Here is a 26136-nt window from a genome sequence, read left to right as displayed (position 1 = left end):
GGTCACATTATGTTTATTATTAATTATAGTTTGTAAGAGAAAAAATATTAATAAATAAATAAATGGCGTTTAGCAAAGCGATCTTGCATGGCATTTCATCTGACCTAGTGTGGAGGTATACCCCGCAGATTAGACTACACCATCTACTGACATGCATTACGTCTTGTTCAAATATCTTTCATAAAATAAATAAAATTAATTACCTAGTCAAGTACTAATAATAAACAGTCATCCTTAATTTCTTATTGTTTGTGGGATTGTCTATGGTAATAAATTTTGTCTGTGGTTCTACCGTCAAGCACTAAGTGGCACGCGTCCTTATCAAGTGGACAATAAATACAGCAATTTCAATATTGTTGGACAAGAAATTAAAGATTTTACATATAAATAAATGGCCGCAACAAGTAAGTAACCAATATATAACAGGTTTGAAGCAAGCACCACAATAGGCCAGAAGTTCCAATGGCAGTTGGCAATTACCACCCGGCTTTAGAAAAGTCATATTTAGTTATTATGATTTCCCCGGGAATCGAGCCCGGAACTCCCGTGCGTGGGGCGAGCGTCCCAGCCAGAGGTGTATTCTCCTGCTGCGCCGCCAGTACCGGGTGTGGCAAATGTCAGCCGCCTTAACCGCAGACAACCTTCAGTTGCATCTTCTTATTCTTCTCTTCTTTTCCACATCCGCTCCTAAGTGGAGCATGTGGACATCACCAGTTGCCTCCAGGAGACCCTATCGCCAGCCACCATTTTTGCCCCTTCCCACGCCAATCCAGCGCCCCTTAATTCCGCCGAATAAAGTCTAAAGATCGTCATTGACGGCCTTCTGGACGGCGTGAGCCCGCGGGTTTAAAGAATAGGCACCTTGGGTTAGGGTTCTCCTGAGGCATGCGCAGCACGTGTCCACTGCATCCTCAAAAGGCTCGTTATAGGAGGCTGCTGCGTCCGTTCTCGGACTTCAATGTTAGTTATAAAATCGAACCACCTAATATGCTTCTCAAGCACTTACTCTCAAAACTCAGATATTTGGTGTTTTGAGCTTTGGTAAGGTGCCAAGATTCGCACCCATATAGGAGTACTGGCGCTATACAAGAGTTGAATAGTCGGCATTTCGTTTTTACCGAGTATAGACTAGAGTTCCAGACAACACGCATCATGTTAAAAGTTGCTCCAGCAATTCCTAGGCGGGTGTCGAGGTCTTTGCGCATGCTTCCATCCTCAGTTATGTGAACTCCCGAGTATTTAAAGCTGTCAACTTTTTGAATCCTCTGTCCATTATTATAGACAGGCTGACATTATCAGGACAGGATTTGTCGCACACAATCTGAATCTTTTTTGCATTAATATTAAGACCCAGACGAGTTAAGTTTTTCTGCAGTGTGTCAACAATTTCCTGAAAATCACCAACAGACTTTTAAAAAAGAACTGCATTACCTGTATACTCCAAGTCGCGCAACTTTAGAAGGGAGTTCTTTTCTCTACCTCAATCAGGTCGTATTGATTTGCGTAAGATCTTCTTATTATTCAGGAATAAACGACTCGCACACTGAAGGTTCCGGGTTCGGTTTCCTGTAAACAAAAATACAATAAAATGTGATTTTTCTCAAGCCTGGGTGTACTGCGCTGTAATCAACCACTGTAATTGGGCCTCAACACCTGTTGTGGTGCCAAAATAATACAATATTTGGAATCGCATGGTAATCAATATATTTAGTCAATTATCAAATTATTACTTATTAGCCATACCATGGATCTTAAAAGCATACCTTGGTTTTATTCCTATCATGTTTTTACCTTGTGTTTTTCCAACGATAGATTACAATTTTTCAAATGTTATTTAACTTTTGTCTGTGTGCAGACGGTTAAATAATTTGAAGCGATGCTCGTTTGTAAAAATTAAAACGACCTTATTTAATACATTCTATCTTCGTATTAGATAATTTGTATAAAATTATTATTTTTAAAATTTTGATTCTTATTTCTCGCATAAATATTTTACTGTGTTTTCCGGGATCTTCATTAACAGATTTATCTATAAAAATTATGGAATTCGCTCCAGTGAATATTAAGGCTGAACCGGGGACTGGCGATGTAGAAGGAGATATTCTCCAGGCCGGGGAAGGGGCGCCACGGCCCCGCAGCAGCGAGGAGCCGGCTGTTGCTGCCGTGAAGGCTGAACCGGGGACCAGTGCTGGCCGGCCTAGGATAACCAGCGATATAATGATCTTCACAGAAATTGATGTTGACTATCCTGACATTAAACAAGAATGTTTGGATTCCTCTCTTCAACATAAAAATGCCTCAAGTAAGTAATACTTTTGTACACATTATCTACTCGAAAATTTTATCTTCGGACTGGGGATGATGGTTCGCAGATAAATTAAAATCCTTTTGCATAGTGGCATATGGCAGCGGAGTTGCATTGTTCATTTAAAAAGTGTATCATAAAGGTTAGTCATAGCGGCGCGCTACGAGAAATTTGAACACGACATTTATGATGCCAGTTTGACGTCAATCGTGTTATTTTCATGTCGATTTTATTCGACAATCATAGGCAAAATGGTAAATGCTACACAGTGTGTAAAGTGACCACTTAAACCGGCCAAAATATAAATGCATAGACTTTCATATTCCCTTCTTTAAAGTGTTTTCTATCCCTGTTGTAATTTGTTAATCTCAATGACTCCCTATGTGGTGAAAGCCAGTTTATTGTCTACAAACATTTGGACAAAAAATATTGTAATAAATATCCGTTTGCAAATAGAATCCAGATAACGCGTCTTATAGCTCAATCACAAATAACTATCGACGTGCTTAAAAACATGCCAAGCATTTGAGCGACCACAATAAACAATAATGAACATCAACAATATTTTGAGTTTGTCCAAATTTTTGTAGACATGGACTGGATTCAACTCCCTGGGAAGCTGTTTATATTAACATATTACAACAGAGATGAAGAACATTTAAATCTTAAACCAGCCATTGACAGGTCATAAGCCCTGTAGATGCCTAGACTTCTATATTACCTTCTCTTAAATGTTCTTCATCTCTGTTGTAATTTGGTAATAATGAACATGTTTAAGTTATCTCAGTCATAAGTCAACCCGTGTGTAATCTCTAAGTCAACGCTCGTGTTGGTTTGTTTTTTGTTTTCCTCGTAAATAAGTACAGTTCACTGGCGAGAAATCGGCGTTTACGATTAAAAAAAAAATACAATATATTGCATTTGCAAAATAGTAAGGAGTATCTAATATAAAAAAGTGAAAATTATATTACAATTACTATGGCGACTGCTTTTCTTGGCATTTGGCTTGCCGACCGCAGGCTAAATGAAATAAATAGCATGGTTTTATTTCTTCAAGTTAACTGCTCGTTTACATCAATTTTCTTTCCATCTTGGATAATTAAGCCGATCGCCTTCTTTAAGTTGATTCCTTTGGTTTTGTACTGCCGCCAATAGTTCATCTTTTTTCGTTTGTTTTTTATTTGATTAGCTCACGAGAAACATTTTTATCATTGTGTTGATTGATTCGTGAAATGGAGATCTTTCGGCTGATATAATATCCTCTTCCTTCATACTGCAGCCAACGGATGTAGCTATGCCGCAGAAAAAGATGCGAAGATTAATTGAAGTGTCTTCAGGAACCCCCTGTATTTCTAGGTTATTAATGTAATTGGACTACTCTGCTTTCGAGCTGAATCTCTCTAATAATAACATTACTTCTTTTAGTTTTAATTTTCTTGTACTTTTGTAATATGATATTCTATATAGGCAAATTTTTCGATCATATTGTTTTTAAGTTGTTCAGATGACTGTAAAAGTTTTTGCACCTCTCACCTTTTCATTAGTTTCGTTTATTTCGTCATAGCCATTTGCCATTCGTCGTACGTCTAATTGTAACCCAGATACGGCATTTAATAAATCTTAATTTTTTCACTGTTTTTGTTTCAGGTATAAGAACAAGCCAGAACAGTTTTGAATGCTCAGAGTGCCAATATAAATGTTCTCGGAAAAAGTCTTTAAAACGTCACATGTTAACTCATACTGATCAGAAACCATTCTCATGCTCAGAATGCAAATTCAAATCTGTACATAAATATAATTTGAAAACACACATGTTAACTCATACCGGTGAGAAACCATTCGCATGCTCAGAGTGTCAATATAAATGTTCTCGGAAAGAGTCTTTAAAACGTCACACCTTAACTCATACCGATCAGAAACCATTCTCATGCTCAGAATGCAAATTCAAATCTGTACATAAATGTAATTTGAAAACACACATGTTAACTCATACTGGTAAAAAACCATTCACATGCTTAGAGTGCCAATACAAATGTTCACGTAGTAATATTTTAAAAATCCACACGTTAACTCATACCAGCGAGAAACCATTCTCATGCTCAGAGTGCCAATTTAAATTTACACAAAAACGTCATTTGACAACACACATGTTAACTCATGCCGGTGAGAAACCATTCTCATGCTCAGAATGCAAATTTAAATCTGCGCATAAATGTTATTTGAAAATCCACATGTCAACTCATATCGGTGAAAAACCATACTCATGCTCAGAGTGCCCGTATAAATCTTTATGTATTAGCAATTTAAAAAGACACATGTTAACTCATACCGGTGATAAACTATACTCATGCTCAGAGTGCCAGTATAAATGTTCAAGGAAAATTAATTTGCAAAAACACATCTTAACTCACGCCGACAAGAAACCATTCTCATACTCAGAATGCCTATTGAAATTAACACAAAAACGTCATTTGAAAACACACATGTTAACTCGTACCCGCGAGAAACCATTCTCATGCTCAGATTGTGGAAACACGTTTTTCGAAAAAGTGGACTTAATTCGTCATGCATTAAATCACATTGGTGAGAAAGTCCCATCTGTGAGATTACTAAAAATGAATATCTAACCAAACGTTAAATGGGTCGGTGTTCCTTAATATTCTATTATTTTCCAGACCTAATTATTTTTCCGGTTATACTTTTGACGAACTTACTATGTTTTTTAAGCTGTGCACGTTTCATGACATAGTAATAAGCATAATTATAATTAATAATTCATATTTCACGGACAGTGTATACTTGTAATGCGGTATTAAATAGACTTCATGAACTCGGCAATAGTTATTCCCACGTATCTGATATATTGATTGAAGGGTATTGTTTCTATAGAACAAACCTTTTGAACTTTTTCAAAGATGGTGAATGGTAATTATATTTATTTATTCATGCATTTCATGTACAGTTTTTTGTTCACTTGACCTAGCTGTGTGAAACAATACTTATGATTTTCTTGTTGTTTTACTGTAGAATGTTTTATTATTTAAACTTTCTACTGAATATGCTGTATAATTTGTAGGTTATTTTTTTAAATATAAATCTTGTATAATTTTTTTTTTATTTTTATAAATCTTGTTTTTAAAATTCATGTTTTTGAAAAAAAATATTAAGACAAATATTATAAATGTTTGTAAAAGGCAGATTTGCCGTTTATTTTAATAAAATAAAATAATATATCTTCAAGTCGATACATAACATCTTATCCCTAATTTAACTCAAACAACTATATAATATTTTCTGTAACTCAATTATAACTTATGCTATAATAGGATGGGGAGGCACTAATAAATCAATATTAAAACCTCTCAAATCTGCTCAAAAATCTAAAATGAAAATAATTTTAAAAAAGCCCTTCGGGTACCCCAGCGTCAAGTTGTTCGAGGAATTTCGATATATTAGATATAAGGCAATTATATATATCTAGAACATTTATGTTCAAATCCCCCCAATGAACTAAAAACTATTAAAACTATCTATAAATTTTTTGAACAAGTGTAAAAACTGCTTTCAATTTTAACAAGTACGAATTTATTATTATTTTCTGTTTTTCCTTTCTCGTATATTCAAAATTATATAAATCCTCACAAACAAATCACTATAACAGTGTAAATCATTCTCCAAACACAAGAGTTAGTCTCTTATTTTCTCCAAAAAACAAAAAACTCTCCAGTTACAGTTATAACAACATACTACAACAGAGATGAAGAACATTTAAGAGAAGGTAATATAGAAGTCTAGGCATCTACAGGGCTTATGACCTATCAATGGCTGGTTTAAGTGGCCACTTTACACACTGTGTAACATTCACCATTCTGCCTATATTTGAACATCTATATTCCTTCAATTCTTTCATCTATTGATGTTTGTTAAGTTAAAGAGCTGAAACCTTTATTTATGCGGGTGAGATTCATATAATTGAATTATTTCACCTACGTACTAGGCAACGCCTGAAAATATTATTTTTTCAATTTCTATACTTCTTCATGGACGAGGTAATTTATCAACAATATTTTGAGTTTGTCTAAATTTTTGTAGACAAGGACTGGATTCAACTCCCTGGGGAGCTGTTTATATTAACATACTACAACAGAGATGAAGAACATTTAAGATAAGGTAATATAGAAGTCTAGGCAATTTTTGATAATGTAATATCCGTTTTATATAAAATATTTTTTTTTTCATATTTTAAGTTCAAAGTTAATTAATCAAATAACTCTAATTAAATGACTCTTTACTTGCACAATAAGTTTTTCTGGGTTATTATGCCGTGTGTCGTTCGTACTCTCTACCGACGTTTCGGATCGCGTTACAGCGTCCATCATCAGGGTTGATGTTGATGATTGACATCAACCCTGATGATGAACGCTGTAACGCGATCCGAAACGTTGGTAGAGAGTACGAACGACACACGGCATAATAACCCAGAAAAACTTATTGTGCATCTTAACGGCCGTGAAAATCTAAGAAGTTTAATTGACTATTTACTTATCTACTCTGTTGTGTCAATCAAGGTTTCCACGCGTTCAATAAAATGAGAATGAGAAATGAACAAATTGCTTTTTAAAATTTAATATTTGTGTTTTGATTATATATTTTCCCATCAAGCAACATTACACGGCGACATCGCGAATACGCGCGGTGAAAGAAGGGCATAGTGAGGGAATTATTGGACACAGACTGATGATTCAAATACGATTCTACGCTCTTTCTGGACTATTAATTCTATGCCTGTAGCCATAATTTCTATATTTGTTTGTGGATTGTCTATCACATAACATTTATCTGTGGTTCTTCTGTCAAGTGCGAGCAGTACGCGTCCCATCCCCTAGATAATATTAATGGACGAGTAAACGAAGATTTCACATACAAACCGTTGCGAAAAGTAAGTAATCAATACGTATTTGATTTTTGTTCATTTATTTGTCAATATACACGGCACGTAGTGCCTTTTACTTTAAAAAAGTACATCTTGTTTAAAAATAAACACTTCAAAAATTATACAGTAAATAAACGAAAAAAAAAGCATAAAAAGTTTATATGTAGTGGTTTAATTCAATGAACAAGTTAACATATTGTGTTAAAAATAAATCATTAAAAAGAATCATAGCGATAAAAATAGTCCAGAAGGAGCGTAGAATAACATTTCAATACATCGGACTGTGTCCAAAAATTCCCCCACTTTCGCCGCGCGCATTCGTGAAATCGCTGCGTAATATTGCCAGACGGGGAAAAATATAATCATAACATATCGTTTTTTTCGTAGGACTTTTTCAATGTACAATACAAAATTTAAAAATATAGATTACACAAACATCACTCTGTCAGATTTAAAATTTACACTAAAAATGTATTATGTAACTTAGTAGACATTATAATAATAAATATGTACATCTCCCCTCCCCTCCTTATCCTCTCTTCAAGCATTTTTGTCCTTATCCCGCCCAATTTACAGTAACTTAATGTTCTTAAAATAAATATTTAAAACATCTTTGATTATTGAGTACATGAAAATAACATTTTTATATGTATAAATTGTATGTATTTATTTGATATGTAATATATTTTCTTTACTAACTTTGTATACTATGTGGAAATCTGTTATTAGTTCTGAGTTTATACGCTATATCTGTTTTTTTACTAAAATATGTATGTAGAACTGTTGATTTCCCAAATAAAATAAAATAAATAACGCAAATGTAAGGTTAAAAAAAGCAATTTGTTAATTTCTTTAAAATTTTATTGTGCACGCGGAAACATTGATTGACACAACAGAGTAGATAAGTAAAGGGCCATTCAATAAAGAGTAATTGAATCAATGAACTTTGAACTCAAAATACAAAACAAATTTTATTTTACCTAAAACGGATTTTTTTATATCATTTTAAATAATATTTGATGTTTTCAAGATAGTGTCGGTCAAATGTTCACCACAGCGTTGTTTAATCCGAGGTCCAATTTTCGTTAGTTCTCTCATTCGATGAGCAAAGTAGGGGAAAAAAATACTACCCTTGTAACCCTAACGAAATGTCCATTTTGTTTTCTTCGACAATCTGACAGATGGAAAAATTATTACATTTTTAAGTAATGCATTTGCTACTTACACATGCATTTGCTAATTACACATGAAATGTGATCCCATCCTGTTTCTTTTTCCCAGCAGTATTTCTACACATTAAAACGACACAACACGGCGTAGTTGAATTCAAATCGGAGTTGCGTACTGAGATACGTCTACAAAGAAACTAATGGGTCAAAACGTAAAACTACTCTTTTAAGATTTGTTCAGTCGCCTTCTGTGTGCTGCGCGTTTGCGGTTTCTGGACTATTCTTTATTTTATGAAAGGAATATAAAAATCAAAAAGTATGAAAAATGTTTTTTGGTTTAAAGTTTTTTTTAAAAAAGGACAGGTAGGTATATCTTTAATCATTGGTACATTGAACAAAAAAAAAAATATAACAAAATGTAATTAAACTACAACAACAACAACAACAACAACAAACCATCACGCCGTTCCCCCGCAGGGGTAGGCAGAGAGGATAGAACGCCATAACACTCTATCTTGGCATACAGACCTCGCTTCCTCTACATTCATACATCTTCTTATGCACGCACGCCGATTATTCCTACTTTTGACATGTCCATCTTCAAGTATTTGATGGACTTACTAACTAAGTTTAAGAAAAATAATGTTTTTTTAAAAGTAAAAAAAAAGTATCACAAAAACATACAATTCATAAAAATATACAAAAACTAGAAAAAAGTAAAGAGAAAGCAAATAAAATTTAAAAAATATATAATTTAGGTACATAACTTTAGCTTGACAAATGTAAGTGAACGTTCATCATCTTTGAAATAATACAAAACACTTGATTTATATAAACCATACTTTATGTTAAATATACAGGGTGTTCTTTAAACCCTGTCACATCCGAAACCACGATGATCAGTATGGGCAAGAAGACATATTAGCATATTAAAAATAAAATTTAGAACAAAGAAAAAAAAAAAAATATATATTAAACAAAAAAAATGGTAGCTCACTTCTGCACAGGAAAAGCGAAGGGAGCGCGGCCGCGCATTTTTGGCGTATCAGACTTCCCCTCCCCCCTCCTCGTTTCTCCCTTGCAGACGTCAGAAACCATTTGCTTTTTCTGAAATTATATTTTTTTAAATTTTATTAGTTCTAAAAATTTATTTTTGAGTGCCAATATGTCTTCTTGCTCATATTGATCATCAATCATAATTAATGATTTTATTTTTGAAATGCATGATTTGAATAACTTTCAGAATATTGATCTGCAGAATCAATTGCCAAAATTATGGAAATCGCTTCCGTGAATATTAAAGCTGAACCGGAGACTGGCGATCTAGAAGGAGATCTTCTTCATGCTGAGAAAAAGGCGCCATGGCCTTACAAAACCGAGGAGTCAGGTGTTGCTACCGTGAAGGCTGAATCGGGGACTAGTCATATAGAAAGAGATATTCTCCATACTGGGGAAAATACGTCATGGCATTACAAAAGCGAGGATCCAGCTGTTGCTACCGTGAAGGCTGAACCGGGGACTAGTCATATAGAAGGAGATATTCTCCATACTGGGGAAAATATGTCATGGCATTACAAAAGCGAGGAGCCAGCTGTTGCCACCGTGAAGGCTGAACCGGGGACTAGTCATATAGAAGGAGATATTCTCCATACTGGGGAAAATACGTCATGGCCTTACAAAAGTGAGGAGCCAGCTGTTGCTACCGTAAAGGCTGAACCGGGGACCAGTACTGACCAGCCTAGAATAACGAGTGATATTATTATCCACACAGAGATGGATATTGTTCACCCTGACATCAAACAGCAATGTTTGGACTCCTCTCGTCACAATGAAATCGCCTCAAGTAAGTAATACTCCCTTCCGCATTATCTGCCCTGAGATTTCGTCCGTGAACCATACGTTTATTTATTTTTATATTAACGGTTCAAGGAGCCTTTTACAATAAAATGTTTTACAGAAATAATCACAGCAGTAAACAATTCATTATGTTATATATAATATGAAATATAACTATATAATTCAATTGAATAATTAAAACTTTACAAACTAAACAAAGTAAAATATATTTTTTTTAAAACCTACAAAAGAGTAAAATAGAAACATAAAATATCCAGGATGACAAATAAAATATAACAAAGTAAAATTAAAAATAATTTAACATAAACATTAAGTGGCTATTATTTAGCTAGGTAAGGAAAGAAAAAGGCTACAATAATACTTTATAAAAAATACGTTTTTTGGATCAATATGAAAGCTTAAATAATCTTTTTTTTTTATTTATATCCCTACAGAGATGAGGTAGAATTTTTTTCAAATTTAGGATTATGGATATTCGAGCGTTTACAGGGCTTATGACCTGTCATTGGCTGGGTTAAGTGGCCACTTTAAGTAGGTACTACAACATTCCCCATTCCGCTTATTAGCGAATATCCACACCGAATTTGAAAAAAAATCTACCTCATCTCTGTAGGGATATAAATAAAAATATATACCTACTCCCCCTTGGGAGAAAATCCAGATTTGTATGTGTACAAGTACACGTACCAAAAATAATGTTGTTAAATAATCTTAATAACACCTTTGTTTTATCAGTTGGAATTTGGCAATAAATCCGCAAAAGTATAATTTATATATAAAGAAATAAACAAAAATACGTATCCAAGAAAACAAAGTTAAATTTAATAATATGTTTTTAAATAAATTTAATCCTTTTCTAAAAAATAACGAGTGAGATTACATTTAAATGTATTAAATGAGTTAGTATTGAAAATATCAAATATTATTTCGAACTTATTTCCATACCTCTGTATTCTGGATATAGGTGAATGCATTTCGAAGTTGGTACGAGAATTGTTACAATAAAATATTTCTGTTATTCTAGTGCACCTACCAGGTATTCGAATTTGAACTAGTTCAAGTAAAGCGGGGCTGTCAATTATTGATTTCATTATTTTAAATAAGAATAACATATCGGCTATAACTCTTTTAGAATTGCATGATTGTTGACATCAAACGAGGTGGCGGCAGATTTCAGAGACATTCGCGCCGCCCTGCGAAAATTTTGACACAGTGGAAGTTTGTGAAAGTCACAGCCGTGGAATGTTAATAGACCCGCGGTCTTGACTCCCCGTTATTTACACCCATGGACAAAAAAAAGTTCGCGCTCCTAATGAAATTTATTTAACTAAAGCCTGGATGTTCTAACCACTGAAATAAGGCCTCATAGCATATTTTAGTAAAAAAAATACAGAACAGAAAATGATTGAAAAAAATGTTTTAATTAACCATTCATTAACTCTCTCTTCCCCGTGATGTGAAGCTAGTACACATTGCATCTAATAACTTTAATATCTCCATAAATATAATAAATGATGGGTTGAGATTTTCACTATTCCTTCGTTATACATTTACGAATAGGTAAAAACTTATGTAGTAGGCGATTTGGTTCAGCTGGATGAATCTCACCCGCATGATAAAGGTTCTAGCTCCTTTACTTCACAAGAGTCGACAGATGGAAGAGTTGAGGAAATGTGGACATTTAAACATGGCCACTTAAACCAGCCAATGACAGGTCGTAAGCCCTTTAAATGCCTAGACTTCCAAATTCCCTTCTCAATAATGTTTTCCCTCTCTGTTGCAATAATTTTAAAAAAATATTTGAATTAACTTAATAAAACGCGAATGCTCGCTTGTAAACACATGTTAGAAATAATATTGATGTTTGATGATATTTCTTGATAACACTCCATAATGAATGATTTTGATAAAATTAAATATAAATTCATAACTTCAAACTTTTTGAATTAGTTTTACTTTTGGTCCAAGAAATAAACAAAAAATAACTGTTTAGCAAACTATAGTCCTTAAATTATAGCTTGATTAGAATGACATCAGTCAAACTAATTTCATTAGTGATAGGAAATTACTGATCGCTGATCAAATCGATTTTTCAGTTTTTTCATGCAATCATGAGACTCTGTTTCCGAAAATTGATATAAAAACGCAAAAGCAAGCCTATCATAGTGTGTTTAACACAATTATTCACCAAAAAATTAGACATTTATACTTTTTTCATGAACAACATCAAATGAAATATTTTTTTATTCGATCAATTTACATTGATCAATTTGTCCAATCTCTAACGTTTTTTGAAAAATGATGCAACCTTGTAAGACCGTCGTTAATAATTAGGTTCATTTTAGTTTTAAAGCTGGTTTTATATATATTTATGTTGATTTATGTGTCAAGCATTGTATAAAAAAATAAATTAACACGCCAGATATGAATGATTTTTCGTGTGTCAATATAAATAACTCTTTTGACGTTACTACAAAGTAAAGCTAGGGTTTCCTAGGACAGTGGTGCCCGTAGTTTAACGGCCGTAGTGAACGATGATGCAGTGGACAGCCGTCGTAACGGTGACTAGAGTATGGTTTCCTAGGAAAACGGTATTATCAACACCATTTAACACCGTTTACCTCGGAAACCACTCTCTAGTCGACGTAACGACTGCTGTCCACTGCATCACCGTTCACTACGGCCGTTAAAATACGGGCACCGCTGTCCTAGGAAACCCTAGCTTTATGTCGTCAGTTTTTCTGACAAATGTCATTCTTATCATGTTATATATTGTTATTATATTATTTTTTATATTTTAATAGAACACTGTTATGTTAAATGTATCTGTTTTTTGTTTATTAAAGGCCTTTGTGCCTTGTATACACTAATAAATAAATAAATAATATAAATCGTACTTAAACGACAATTTCCTCCATCCGCTTTGAAATGAAACTCTGATTATTCTAAAAATACTTTTTGTTAGAGGTTTTTCGATTTCATTATTCTTGTTTCTGTTTCAGGTTCACAAGCAAGCCAGAAACATTTCGGATCTTTAAAGTGCCAATATAAATGTCCGAAGAAGAGTAGTTTGAAATCACACAACGTATTAACTCATATCGGTGGCAAACCATTCTCATGCACTGAGTGCCAGTTTAAGTGTTCGGGAAAAAGTTATTTAAAATCACACATGTTAACTCATACCGGTGAAGAACCATTTTCGTGCTCAGAGTGCCAATTTAAATGTTCCTATAAAAGTAATTTGAAAACGCACATGTTAACTCATACCGGTGAAAAACCATTCTCATGCTCAGAGTGCCAATATAAATGTTCAGCAAAAAGCTATTTAAAATTACACATGTTTACTCATACCGGTGAAAAACCTTTCTCGTGCTCAGAGTGCCAATTTAAATGTTCGTATAAAAGTAATTTGAAATCTCACATGTTAACTCATACCAGTAAAAAACCATTTTCATGCTCAGAGTGCCAATTTAAGTGTTCAGGAAAAAGTTATTTGAAATTACACGTGTCAACTCATACCGGTGAGAAACCTTTATCATGCTCAGAGTGCCATTTCAAATGTTCGTATAAAAGTAATTTGAAATCACACATGTTAACTCACGCCGGTGAAAAACCATTCTCATGCTCAGAGTGCCAATATAAATGTTCCCAAAAGAGGGCTTTGCAATCACACATGTTAATACATACCGGTGAGAAACCATTCTCATGCTCAGAGTGCCAGTATACATTTTCACGCAATAGTCATTTAAAAAGACACATGTTAACCCATACCGGTGAGAAACCATTTTCATGCTCAGAGTGCCAATTTAAATGCTCACAAAAGAGTTATATGAAATCGCACATGTTCACTCATACCGGTGAAAAGCCATTCTCATGCCCAGAGTGCCAAATTAGTTTTTCGCATAAGAGTTATTTGAGTTCTCACTTGTATACCCATACCGGTCAGAAACCATTCTCATGCTCAGAGTGCCTGTTCAAATGTTCCTGGAGTGGTACTTTAAAACGGCACATGTCAACTCATACCGACAAGAAACCTTTATCATGTTCAGAATGCCTATTTAAATGTTCCTGGAGTGGTACTTTAAAACGCCACATGTTAACACATGCCAGTGAGAAACCATTCTCTTGCTTACATTGTGAAAACACGTTTTCCAAAAAAGAGGATTTAATTCGTCATTCGTTAAATCACATTGGTGAGAAAGTTCTTACTGTGAAATTACTAAAAATAAATATCTAACTAAACCTGAAATGTGTCGATGGTCCTTTATATTTTATGTTATTCATTTTATTTTTTTCCTCTTTTTCGGGATTTTTCTTGGAGCTTTTTAATAATATGGTGAACAAAAGCGGCTGAAAGAGTTGAAACTTGAAGGGTCTTTAAATTGATTATTATATTTTTATTTAACTAAATTGGTTATTTCACACTAAAAACACCAATAAAAATACATTTATATGTATGGAGGCAGTCAAAATATGATACGCAAACGCACAAAATATTACTTTTTATTTATAAAACCTAAAAACCCGTCAGAGTTTAATTAAAAATATTATACGGTCTAATCATGTTATGACTCGTCTGGTTGGTGTATTTATTTAAAAAAAATATGATGCCTGACGGCTTATCTAAGCTAAAGGAATATAAAGTGTAGAAATTTTATGATTTAGCTATTTAAAAACACCGTTTTTGTAATAATTGTGGCCTTAAAAAATAAAGTTTATCAACATTAGACAATAATCATTATTTTTCTAAATCCCAAAAGGCGTAGTCTGCTGGTATAAAAGTATTCATATTTCTAAAACATTTTTTTAAATTTTCTGTTTTTTTATTTAAATTGAAAACAAATGAAACATAATTTTATATAATATTCCCAAGGAGTTTAGGGCCACGCAGATAACAATATTTATTTACAAACGTTAATATATTTTGAATTATAACATTATTTACAAAAGCAGAATAAAAATAATGATACACTACAAATTAAAAGGGGATGAAAAAGTTTTAAAAATTGCAAAATAAACATAATGCAAGGTATGGAAATAAATTCAAAATGATATATACGCAATACAATCGGTAAAAGAAAAATTTAAAAACATAAAATTTAAAAATTAAACAAATAAACCATCACGCCCTTTCCCCGTAAGGGTAGGCAGAGAGGAAACAACGCCATAACACTCTATCTTTGCATACAGATCTCGCTTCTTCTACATTCACACATCTTCTCATGCACGCGCGCCGATTATTACAAATTTTGTCATTTCCATCTTCAAGTATTTGTTGGATTTGGTCATGCCATGACTTTCTCGGTCTCATCCATCAACATTCGCATTGTAAATATTCTTAGCCGTTCTTTCGCTGTCCATTCGTTCTACGTGTCCAAACGAGCGCAGAGCTCCTTTCGTGATTTTGTCGATAATGATTGTCTCAGCCTTACAAAGTGTACGGATCTCAACATTTAAAAATTACATGCATGTATATGTACAAGATGAACGAGTACGAGAGTGCAAATGTTAAAAAATTACATGAATGAAAAAGTTTTTAAAACTAACAAAATATATGTACTCAATACAGGTTAAAAAATTATCAAAAGCGTATTAAAATTACATAGACATAGTACAAGCTAAAAATGTATGAAAAAGCGTAAATATTATTTCAATAGTATTAAAAATTACGTATACAAGCAAAAACGGTAAAATATTAAAAGTTATATGTTCAAGATGCGCATTCTCTGTATCAACTTACATTATTTATTCGAAGTGCTTCTAGAATGTACGCCAGTATGTATGTATTCCAGCTGCCAGGCACATTGCGTCCGAACTCGGGTAGCCCGGGGTGCGCCCGATGGAGGGTCAAAAGTAATTATCTATATTTGCTGACGTTATAAAAAAAAATGAGCATCAAATTCAATAACCATTTGATAAAAAATGAACTGGTACAGCAAAGTATTGCCCGTACACTTATGTTAAATATTTTTACTGTTTTAAATATAAAACGAGAATCTGTTAAATTCTGAAACAATCAGGTGTGTCCCGTTTTACTTGCAAATCAAGCAAATAACTTTTATCGGGAGCTAAAGAGGGCGAAATAAATCTAAAAACCTAGTCAAGTACCAATAGTTAACCTGTAGCCATAATTTCTATGTTTGTTTGTCGATTGTCTATCACGTTACATTTTATCTGTGATTCCTCTGTCAAGTGCGAGCAGTGCGCGTCCCCTCCCCTGGGTAATATTATTGAACGAGTAAACGAAGATTTCACTTATAAACCGCCGCAAAAAGTAAGTACCAAGTCTAAATTTGATTAGTATAAGCACTACGACAGGCCGGGAAGTCTAATTTCAGTGGCTAATTACCGCCAGGCTTGCGAAAAGTCATATTTAGGTATTGCGATCTCACCTGGAAGAGAATTCTTAGCTAGAGATGAAATCTTAAATTTTTCTGCTTCTTGCGCCTTAGTGTTTACGGCACTGCCAGTATTGGGTGTGGTAGATATCGGCCGTCTCAACCGTAGACCGCCATCAGTTACATCTTATTATTATTATTCAGAAATAGAGCTGAGGTGTTATTAAGGTGAAGACTCTGGAGATTTAAGAATCCGCCCCTCCGAATCGTTAAAATAAACGTTCACTACAGTCCAGGCAACATAAGAAGATACTTTTGACAGTTTAGAATAGTCAACAATATTTTGTCAATACAATGAGTTTGTCCAAATTTTTGTACATAAAGACTGGATTCAACTCCTCGAGGAGCTGTTAACATTAAATTATTACAGCAGAGATGAAGAACATTATAAAGAAGGTTATATAGAATATATAGACATGTTCTATCACAAATTCTGAATTCGGGCAAAGAAATTTCAGGTTTCTGGGCCCCAAAATATTCAATCTGCTACCCAAAGATTGCAAAACCATGACCCGGATTCAATTTATTACATTTGTAAAAAAAATGGTTACTGGGTTTAAGTCGAGAAAAATCTGAAAATTTACTCAAAATACATTCCTAAATAATAAATTAATATTGTGTAACTGTATAGTAAATTAACAAGTAGGTAGTAATTTTATTGATTATTTTTTGCATAAAAATGTCTGCCTTAAAACAGGTTGTACCTAGTTAGGCAGACTAGACATGATCCAGAGAAATCTATTACCTAAGTGTGTATGTAGTAGATAAAGTAATTGTTATTTTTGTTAATAAACTTTGATTATTATTTTTATTAGCAATTACTGTGCTCAGTGTGCCGTTCATTTTGTTGCCCGCATTCACTCTCCTTTCAACATCTTTTCCTACTCTTTCATCTCTTGAAAACATGCTTTCCAGATACACAAACTCTTCTACTTGTTCGAGACATTCGTTGTTTATATTTATTTTGCAGTCAGTGACCTGACTTCCCCTTTCAAATACCATCACCTCTGACTTCCTTTCGTTCATCGCCAATTCTCTCTCCAGGCATACATTATACATTCTAGAGTCTATTTTTTGCAAGTCCACGTTACAGCTTTCAAAAAGAACTGCATCATAAGCATACAACAAGCAGCTTACTGAAAAATTTTCCATTTTTGCTCCAATACCCATACATTTTATCTCTTTTATGCCGTTGTCCATGTGTAGATTAAACAACCATGGTGACATAACACATCCCTGTTGCGCGCCTTTTGAGATCGCAAACCAAGACGTGAATTCCCCATTCGATCCAATCTTCGAATAAATTGAATTAATCATATTGCGAACTCCTTAAAATTAACATATACAATAATTTGTTTCTTACGCTAAGTTGTCAATAACATGCAAACGTCAAAAGTCTCTTCTTAAATTGCCTGTAGATAGATTAGTCCTTAGAAAGCACGCTTTTAATTCCTGTAGTTTCTGTCCGAAGCGTATTGACTGAACTAATTTTAAGAATGCGGAACTCACTGGGCGTTTTCGAGACTATTTTCTAATTATTTCAATGCAAAATTGCAATTACCATTGCGGGACTGCCCCTCTGAATTAATTCTGAGACAGTCAGGTCTCGTCTTCATTTTATAGTTTATGGTTTTGAGACCCATCCCTGATCTAGCGCGCCATTTTGTATTGATAATGGTTTTTTACATCGAGCATTTCAAAAGATATCAATCTATGCATCTGTGCTTTTATCTGTGGTTCTACTGTCAAGCAACGAGTGGTACGTGTGGATAATAAATTTGTTAAGTACATCATTGAACGAGTAAACGAAGGTTTTATACACAAATCGTCGTAAAAATTAAGTGACAAACATATATTTGGCGTGTAGCAAGCACCACAACAGGCCAGAAGTTTCAATTACAGAGGTAAATTACCGGCAGACTTAAGGAAAGTCATATTTAGTTATTGTGATAACACCGGGAATCGAAATCGGAACTCCCGCGCGTGAGGCGAGCGTAGCAATAGGTGAATTATTATACGCGTAGTTATATTATTTAAAATGAAAATTCATTTTCGTCTATTTTCGATAAAGCTTGTTTTATTCTTGAGTATTTCAACTTGTTATCGATTTTAAAAAAAAAATATTATATTACATTATTCTTGTTTTTGTTTCAGGTTTACAGGCAAGACATAAATATTTTACCTCTTCAGAGTGTGGTTTCTCCCTGGTATGAGTTAACGTGTGTTCAGAATGTATCACACATGTTAACTCATACCGGCGAGAAACGATTCTCATATTCTGAGTGCCAATATAAATGTTCACATAAAAGTCAGTTGGACACGCAATTACTCGTGCTGTTATTAGATTACTTACTAAACGAAATATCCCGTCGTTCGCTTTTGTTTGTTATGGCTTATGACGCGGTTACCAATCTATACTTATACATGAACGATAATTGACGGCTAAAGGTCTCAACACGCGAAGATAAACCATAACTATCGAACTGCGCAGTTTTATGGAATGCTCCCAGTGTCTCTACACGCCACCGACAAAACTTTGGATTGGTCTGGTCGGCTGGAAGATATTGCTTTTAGCAATAAGTCTGCTAAAGTACTTATTCTTTGTACTTGAAGATTTAAATAAACAAGTAAATAAAAGCATCCCTGAAAATAGGCTTGAAAATGAATGCTTCAAAAACTAAAGTAATGAGTAATGAGTGATGCAAACCAATCATGTAACATCTTAGTAAATGGACAAATCATTTAAAAGGTTGATAGTTATATATACCTAGGACACGAAATAAAGCTAGGGAAAGATAATCAAGAGGTAGAAATAGAAAGAAGGCGAGGTTTAGCATTGGCCGCCTTTGGTAAGCTCTCATATATCCTCAAATCTCCGAAGTATTCACATTACTTAAAGAAGAAACTTTTTGATGCTTGAGTTCTCCCTGTACTGACATATGGCTGTGAAACTTTTGTGTTCACGACAAAATTTTACACAAATTATCAGTGACACAGAGAGCCATAGAAAGAAGAATGCTGGGTATTTTGTTTAGAGGCAAATTACCATTTCATAGATTAGAGCGAGAACAAAGGTCACCGATGTGGTCCATAGGGCTACCAACCCGAAATAGAGCCGGGCTGGTCATATACCCAGAATCACAGACTCTAGATGGACCAAAAAAGTCCTGGAATGGGTAGAAGTGTCGGCAGGCCTCAGACAAGGTGGTCTGATGACATGAGACGAGTTGCAGGAAGTGGTTGGATGCGGTTGGCTCAGGATAGGGAAATATGGAGACTAAAGGGAGAGGTCTATGTTCACCGTTGGACAAGAAACGGCTGATGATGATGATGATGAAATAAAACTGAGTCGATCGTCAGTTCTCTGCAAAAGCTTGCGTGAGAAACATTTCATCCACAGTCGAAGATAATGATGATAATGCGTTTTGGAAAACTAAATTACTGGATTACTAAATGTTATTTAATATTTGCATATCACCACTTACCGACTTTTCTATGTCTACCGGTTTCGAGACGTACCCGTCTCTTCGTCAGGACGCCAATTAAACCAACATGCAAAACCCAAGATTTTGGGTAATGCAAAAATAATATTATCTCACATAACGTATTCCTATCAGTTCAGCCGTGTAAGAAAGAAGAGCTTCGCAATCGCTCCACTAGGCTGGACGGCGCAGACAAATAAAACTACAACGATTTGTCATATACACGTTCAGTAAAACTGCGCAGTTCGAACTGCACGGTTTAATCTTTATGGTTTATTGTTACGTGTCTAAGAGACAATAGTGAATGTAAGAAAGTGTGTTACGTGATCACTTAACTCAGCCAATAATGACATGTCATAAATTTTCTAATTGCCGACACTTTGTTCCTAAAAGTTTCATTTCTGTTTAAAACAATTTAATAACCATCTGTAGTTGTATTTTTATGGAGAAAATTAAATTGTGGGTAATGTGTCATTGGTGGATGTACAAAAGACCCGTTTAATTCCACCGTCGCATTACATCATCTTCTTCTTCCGGGGACGCGTCGGGTCCCCCCGAAGTTGGCGATCACTGCAGCGAAAGTATTTCTGTCCTGCGCTTCTTTTATATTCCGCAGCCTGGACGACTGCTTATTGATGTACTCGCTGTAGTGATTTCTGGGAAAATACGACCAGAGTGGTTTCCCGTTGCCTACTCTGGTGCATCTTCCCTTAGTTGGTCGGTTCTGGTTTGGAGGCGGAAGAAACTCGCCTGTCATCCTCTCGTTATTTTCTGTGTATACACCATTATGAGTGTGATTCCATTGCCCAGGGTTGTCTACCAACAATTATTTGTTTTCAATATTGTTAACTCCCCTTCGCGCTGCTGCGGATATCCTAACCAATCTTCTGAACACATCCTGTGGTCTTGTCCCTTTCCCCTTCTCTATGATTACCGAATGGAGCTTCTCGCTACTATCCGTGACCCTGTTATAGGTCCTGTCGGATATACAGATCTGGTGGTTTCTAAAATGAATTTCAAGGCTTTTAAAAAGTTTTGTAATCATTTCGGCGAATTGATCATGTCCAATCAATTTAATCCCAGTCAGTGAAGAATTCACTTCCCTCTCTTCTCAATCCAATTAAGTACATATTATGTACTTCTGGATTACTTTCTTTCAGCACAAAGGCTACCAGATTTCAGAGAGTTCCTTCAGGCAGCTTTTCTCGTTTGACAACGAGCAAATTTTCCGTGTATGTGGGCACCGCCAAGGAGACTTATGTCCTCAGATGCGGTTTGCGGTATGTGGTGGGTAAGCTGCCCAGGGTTGTCCATCGCGACGTGGACGCAAACGAGTTGGACTAGTCAGTAGTGTTACCGGCGAAATGCAACTGGGCGTTCGCAGCATTTTATACAATAATACCCTCCAGTAAGATGTGACTCACTGCGACCCTACTGATAGTTCGAACCCCTAGAACATCATATGTGTTATTTTGTTTTTTTAAAAGATAGCGTAAGATTATTTTTTTAATGCATAATTTTTGATTTTGTGTTTAATATTCATATTTTGAATAATTTTCAGGATATTGATCTGCAGAATCGATTATCAAAATTATGGAAATTGCATCAGTAAATATTAAGACCGAACCGGAAACTGACGAAGAAGGAGGAGATATTCTCGATACTGGGGGAAAGGCGACATGGCCTTACAAAATCGAGGAACCGTGTGTTGTTGCCGTGAAGGCTGAACCGGGGACTAGTCATATTGAAGGGGGTATTCTCCAAACTGGGGAAAATGCGTCATGGCCTTACAAAACCGAAGAATTAGGTGTTGTTACTGTGATGGCTGAACTGGGGACTAGTGACATTAAAGGACGTATTCCCCATACTGGAGAAAATGCGTCCTGGCCTTATAAAATCGAGGAACCGTGTGTTGTTACCGTGAAGGCTGAACCGGGGACTAGTGATATTGAAGGAAATATTCTCCATACTGGGGAAAATGCGCCATGGCCTCACAAAACCGAAGACTCAGGTGTTGTTACCGCGAAGGCTGAACCGGCGACTAGTGATATTGAAGGAGGCATTCTCCATACTGGGGATAAGGCGTCCTGGCCTTGCAAAAGCGAGGAACCAGGTGTTGCTACCGTGAAGGCTAAACCTGGGACCAGTACTGACCAGCTTTGGAAAACTAGTGATGTAGTAATCCACACAGAGACAGATATTTATCATCCCGATGTTAAACAACAATGTTTGGATTCCTCTCGTCACAATGAAATCGCCTCAAGTAAGTAATACTCCCTCCCGCATTATCTGCCCTGAGATTTCGCCTGTGAACTAGAATCGCATGATTGTTGACATGAAATTGAGGTGGTCCATCGAAAATATTGCTTTTGAGCGTTTTGTCACCAGCTGTTATTTTGAAGGGTTTAATACATTTTATTTAGGCCTTATAATATAAAAATTGGAACTAAGTGTTTAATATTGAAATGAAATAACTGGTGAAAACGTGTAAAAACTCTACGGCCGTTTTTGTTTTTGTGATATTTATTTTTATGCTTAGTAAACTAAAAACTAATTCGTTTTAATAAAAAAATATCATGCAATCTGATACCTAGATCTCGTTCTATATTTCTTTTCTGAGATTTTGTAGCCAGGGTATTAAACATGTTAGCTGTCATATTGTTTTACCTGTTATTTGAAAAAATTCAAAATATTTAAGTTAAATTTATTTCAACAGACAGGGAAAAAATTTTGAGAAGGAAATACGGAAGTCTAGGCATTTACCTGACCTGTCATTGGCTGGTTTAAGTGGCCACTTTACACACTGTGTAACATTCACCATTCTGCCCATGTTTGAACATCCACATTACCTCAACTCTTCCATCTGTTGACTTTTGTGAAGTAAAAGAGCTAAAACCTTTATCATGCGGGTGAGATTCATCCGGCTGAACCAAATCACCTTCTAGGCAATGCTTGGAAACAATTTTCTAATTTTTATTATTCTTCTTTTACCAGGTAGTTAATTCAACAATGTTTGAGTATGTCCAAATGCTTGCGGACTGGCTGGATTTCATCCCTTTGAAGAGTTGAGGAAATGTGGATGTTCAAACATGGGCAGAATGGTGAATGTTACACAGTGTGTAAAGTGGCCACTTGAACCAGCCGATGACAAATCATTAGCCCTGTAAATGCCTAGACTTCCATATTACCTTCTCATAAATGTTTTCCCTCTCTGTTGAAATAAATTTAAATATGAATAACTCCCTAGGGATGAAATTCAGCCAGTCTGCAAACATTTGGACATACTCAAACATTATTTCGGTTAGTTTATTTTGTAGTCTTGACGATGTAACAGCCGTGTTCTGACGCCGGTCGGCATGTTAAATTAATTTTAGTAATTTTACACAAAACTACGTAGTTAATTATTTCAATTTCCTTGCTGTTTATTTTTCAATGTAGATGGTTTTATTCTAACTAACTAACTAACTAACCATCACGCCATTTCCCCGAAGGGGTAGGCAAAGAGGATAGAACGCCACACCACTCTGTCCTGGCACACTTCCTTTGCTTCCTTCACATTCATTCATTCTCATGCACGCACGTCGATTATTCCGACTTTTCACATGACCGCTTTCAAGAATTTGTTGTACTTGATCATGCCATGTCTTTCTCGGCCTTCCTCGACTTCTACAACCAGACACATTCGCATCATAAATCTTTTTAGCCGTTCTTTCATCATTCATTCGCTCCACATGACCGAACCTTTTATTCTAGATTTATTTAAACTCTTTATCCCTTTCTTGCTTAGTTTATTTTTTAAAAATACATTACATTATTCTTGTTTTAGTTTCAGGTTTACAATCAGCACAGAAATGTTTCGCCTGTTCAGAGTGTCAATATAAATGTCAAAAGAAGAGCAGATTGACATCGCACATGTTAAGTCACACCGGTGAAAAACCGTTCTCATGCTCGGAGTGCCAATTCAGATGTTCACAAAATAGTAATTTAAAAACACACATGCTAACTCACACCGGTCAGAAAAAATTCTCATGCTCCGAGTGCCAATTAAAATTTTCTCACAAACATACTTTAAAATCACACATGTCAACTCATTCCGCCGAGAACCCGTTCTTATGTAAAGTATGCCAATTTAAATGTTCTCATAAATTGATTTTGAAATCACACATGTTAACTCATACTAACAAAAAACCATTCTCATGCTCAGAGTGCCAATATAAATGTGCACGAAAAAGTCACTTGAAGTTACACATGTTAACCCATACAGGTGAGAAACCATTCTCATGTTCAAAGTGCCAATTTAAATGTTCACAAAGGAGTCATTTGACGTCACACATGTTAACTCACACCGGTGAGAAACGATTCTCATGCTCAGAGTGCCAATTTAAATTTGCTCATAAACATACTTTAAAATCACACATGTTAACTCATACTGCCGAAAACCCGTTCTCATGCTCAGTATGCCAATTTAAATGTTCTCATAAAATTACTTTAAGATCACACATGTTAACTCATTCTGGCGAAAAACCATTCTCATGCTCAGAGTGCCAATATAAAAGTGCACGAAAAAGTCATTTGGCGTCACACATGTTAACTCATACCGGTGAGAAACCGTATTCATGCTCAGAGTGCCAATTTACTTGTTCACAGAAGAGTCATTTGAAATCCCACACGTTAACTCACACCGGTGAAAAACCATTCTCATGCTCAGTGTGCCAATTCAAATGTTCTCACAAACATACTTTAAAAGCACACTTATTAACGCATACCGGTGAAAAACCATTCTCATGCTCAGTATGCCATTTTAAATATTCTCATAAAATTACCCTAAAATTACACATGTTGACTCATTCTGGTGAGAAACCATTCTCATGCTCAGAGTGTCAATATAAAACTGTACGCAAAAATCATTTGAAGTCGCACATGCTAACGCATACCGGTGAGAAACCGTTTTCCTGCTCAGAATGCCAATTTCATTGTTCACAAAAGAGTCATTTGAAATCACACATGTTAACTCACACCGGTGAAAAACCATTCTCGTGCTCAGTGTGCCAATTTAAATGTTCACAAAACAGTTCATTAAAATCACATATGTTAACTCATACCGGTGAAAAACCATTCTCGTGCTCAGAGTGTCAATATAAATGTACAAAAAAGAGTTCTTTAAAATCACACATGTCGACTCATACCAATGAGAAACCATTTTCATGCTCATAGTCCCAATATGAATGCTCTCAGAAAGGTGATTTGAAATTACACATGCTAACTTATACCGGTGAGATCCATTTTCATGGTTAGATTGTGGAAACACGTTTACCGAAAATGGGGATTGTCATTCATTTATTCAAATCGGTGAGAGAGTCTTGTCTGTAAAATTACAATAAATGAATATCTTTTCAGATCTTGTAAAGGTCTGTGACATTAACAGAATTTCGCACTGAAAAAAGGAGTGACACGAAAACGCATACATATTTAACAAATTACAACAGGGATGGAGAATTTTTAAATTCTGTAATGTCCTGCCGGTAAAACAACTTTGTGACTACAAATTGATTGTAGATCACTTTGTTGATCCGGAATGTAAAAAAAGAGTTTCCCATACTCAAAACACCAGATTAAAAACTAAGGGCTCTCTGTTTGTTCCCCGAATTACAAATTACTTCGGAGAGCGAACATTAAATTGCGTTGTTCCAAGGTTGTTCAATGATCTCCTACAAACCATCATTAACATGAAAGATCTTCAAATGAAAAAAAAGAACTGAAGAAATATCTTTAAGATACTTTATAGTGCGTGTTTATAAATAAATTTGTAAAATGTAAATAAAATAAATGTAATATAAACCTGTCATAAAAAAAATGTGTCTCTCCGAAAAGTCTTTAGACTTAGTGGGTAACAAATTTTTATATGTATTTTTTAATTGTAAAATAAACGCTGCTCTGCAGCACTGAAACTGAAGTATCGGTGGCCTCCGTGGTGTAGTAGTCAAGTTTGATT

The 26136-nt window shown here is 35.0% G+C and overlaps 3 protein-coding genes across 5 annotated transcripts; all 3 read left to right on the top strand.

Moving 5' to 3' along the window:
- The first annotated feature begins 341 nt into the window (after positions 1–341).
- LOC148277122 (uncharacterized) lies at positions 342–5374 on the top strand. The gene is made up of 3 exons (XM_088233290.1): positions 342–404; positions 2024–2302; positions 3953–5374. Exons 1-3 carry the CDS (start codon positions 392–394, stop codon positions 4930–4932), a joined length of 1272 nt encoding a protein of 423 aa, XP_088089416.1. The 5' UTR covers positions 342–391; the 3' UTR covers positions 4933–5374.
- Positions 5375–7146: 1772 nt separating this feature from the next.
- On the top strand, positions 7147–14996 carry LOC148277121 (uncharacterized). The gene is made up of 3 exons (XM_088233259.1): positions 7147–7244; positions 9651–10250; positions 13267–14996. The coding sequence occupies exons 2-3, from the start codon at positions 9683–9685 to the stop codon at positions 14499–14501; spliced, it is 1803 nt and encodes a 600-aa protein (XP_088089385.1). The 5' UTR covers positions 7147–7244; positions 9651–9682; the 3' UTR covers positions 14502–14996.
- Positions 14997–16481: 1485 nt separating this feature from the next.
- LOC148277120 (uncharacterized) lies at positions 16482–25618 on the top strand. 3 transcript variants are annotated; one of them, XM_088233287.1, is made up of 3 exons: positions 16482–16538; positions 21706–22407; positions 23971–25489. In XM_088233287.1, exons 2-3 carry the CDS (start codon positions 21738–21740, stop codon positions 25356–25358), a joined length of 2058 nt encoding a protein of 685 aa, XP_088089413.1. In that variant the 5' UTR covers positions 16482–16538; positions 21706–21737; the 3' UTR covers positions 25359–25489. The 3 variants fall into 3 exon arrangements, with proteins under 3 accessions (XP_088089413.1, XP_088089412.1, XP_088089414.1); XM_088233286.1 differs by lacking the exon at positions 16482–16538 and adding an exon at positions 18404–18566; XM_088233288.1 differs by lacking the exon at positions 16482–16538 and adding an exon at positions 25542–25618 and having other exon boundaries at positions 21607–22407; positions 23971–24263.
- Positions 25619–26136: the final 518 nt, after the last annotated feature.

The sequence above is a fragment of the Micrasema longulum genome, unplaced genomic scaffold (assembly GCF_059751315.1).
Source record: "Micrasema longulum isolate JH-2025_06_02 unplaced genomic scaffold, ASM5975131v1 h1tg001080l, whole genome shotgun sequence".
In the NCBI taxonomy this organism is placed as follows: domain Eukaryota; kingdom Metazoa; phylum Arthropoda; class Insecta; order Trichoptera; family Brachycentridae; genus Micrasema; species Micrasema longulum.
The sequence above is the reverse complement of the archived record's forward strand: the minus strand, read 5'-3'. Positions and strand labels throughout refer to the sequence as shown.